The 1,051-nt window shown below is 35.2% G+C and overlaps 1 protein-coding gene across 2 annotated transcripts in view; it reads left to right on the forward strand.

Moving 5' to 3' along the window:
* The window catches only part of DYM (dymeclin), a 367,263-nt gene that overhangs the window by 25,840 nt on the left and 340,372 nt on the right, over positions 1-1,051 (forward strand). For both annotated transcript variants that reach the window (XM_003784710.2, XM_023510160.1), the window contains exon 2: positions 158-349. In XM_003784710.2, the coding sequence (XP_003784758.1) occupies positions 210-349 (140 nt within the window). In that variant the 5' untranslated portion in view covers positions 158-209. The remainder of the gene's footprint in view (positions 1-157; positions 350-1,051) is intronic.

Consider the following 1,051-nt stretch of genomic DNA (forward strand, 5'->3'; position numbering starts at 1 on the left):
GCTAAGACATGTTTTAGCCCTATTTCCCCCCTCATAACTTTATAACTGATGTTTACTATATTTAAAATAAAGAGAGATGTGATTTCCTTTAGTAAGTTTGTAGTTTCTTACATGTAGAAAAAAGGATTATTTTGAAGTTTTTTTTCACTTTTTACAGGTTCTCTTGTGGAAATGCAGGTTTAAGGACAAGTTATCTACCAAATTAGAAGATGGGATCAAACAGCAGCAGAGTCAGTGATCTTCCTAAAAATGAATATTTAAAGAAGTTATCGGGCACAGAATCTGTCTCTGAGAATGACCCGTTCTGGAATCAGCTTCTCTCCTTTTCTTTCCCTGCACCAACTAGCAGGTAAGAGATTAGCTGGAGATTGAAAATTTGTATAGAGGGTACCTGAACTATTGTGGTATGCTAATTTTTGAAAAATAGTTTTCAAATATTGTTTGAAACATAGCGTTCTATGTGACTATATGTATGTATGTCTATCTATCCGCCATACATGTACCAGTAGAAAACCCCAAAGATATAAAAAAGGATAAGTTTTTCTCTTTTTCCACAATTTAGCCATTTCTCCCCCAGAAATGATCACTGGTAGCAGTTTCTTTTGAAACTTTCTGGAGACAATACAAAGTTATTTAAGCATATTTCATGTAGTTTTAGAAATGTTTTAAGTACAAATGGTAGCACACTACACATATATTCTGTCCTTTGCTTTTTTTCACAGTTAAACAAAATATATCTTCTATATATGGCACATATACAACTGCCTTATTCTTTTTTGATGGCTGCAGAGTATTCATAGAATGTATGTAAGCAGTTTTCTTTCTTTTTTTATTTTTTATTTTTGAGATAGAGTTTCACTCTGTTGCCTAGGCCATGTCAGCTTAGCTCACAGCAATCTCAAACTCCTGGGTTTAGGTGACCTTCCTGCCTCCCAAGTAGCTAGGACTACAGGTGCCTGCCACAACCCTGAGCTAATTTTTCTATTTTTAGTAGAGGTGGGGTCTTGCTCTTGTTCAAATCAGTCTTGAACTCCTGAGCTCGAGTGATTGA

Source organism: Otolemur garnettii, unplaced genomic scaffold (assembly GCF_000181295.1).
Source record: "Otolemur garnettii isolate 467f Iridium unplaced genomic scaffold, OtoGar3 scaffold00012, whole genome shotgun sequence".
Lineage (NCBI taxonomy): Eukaryota > Metazoa > Chordata > Mammalia > Primates > Galagidae > Otolemur > Otolemur garnettii.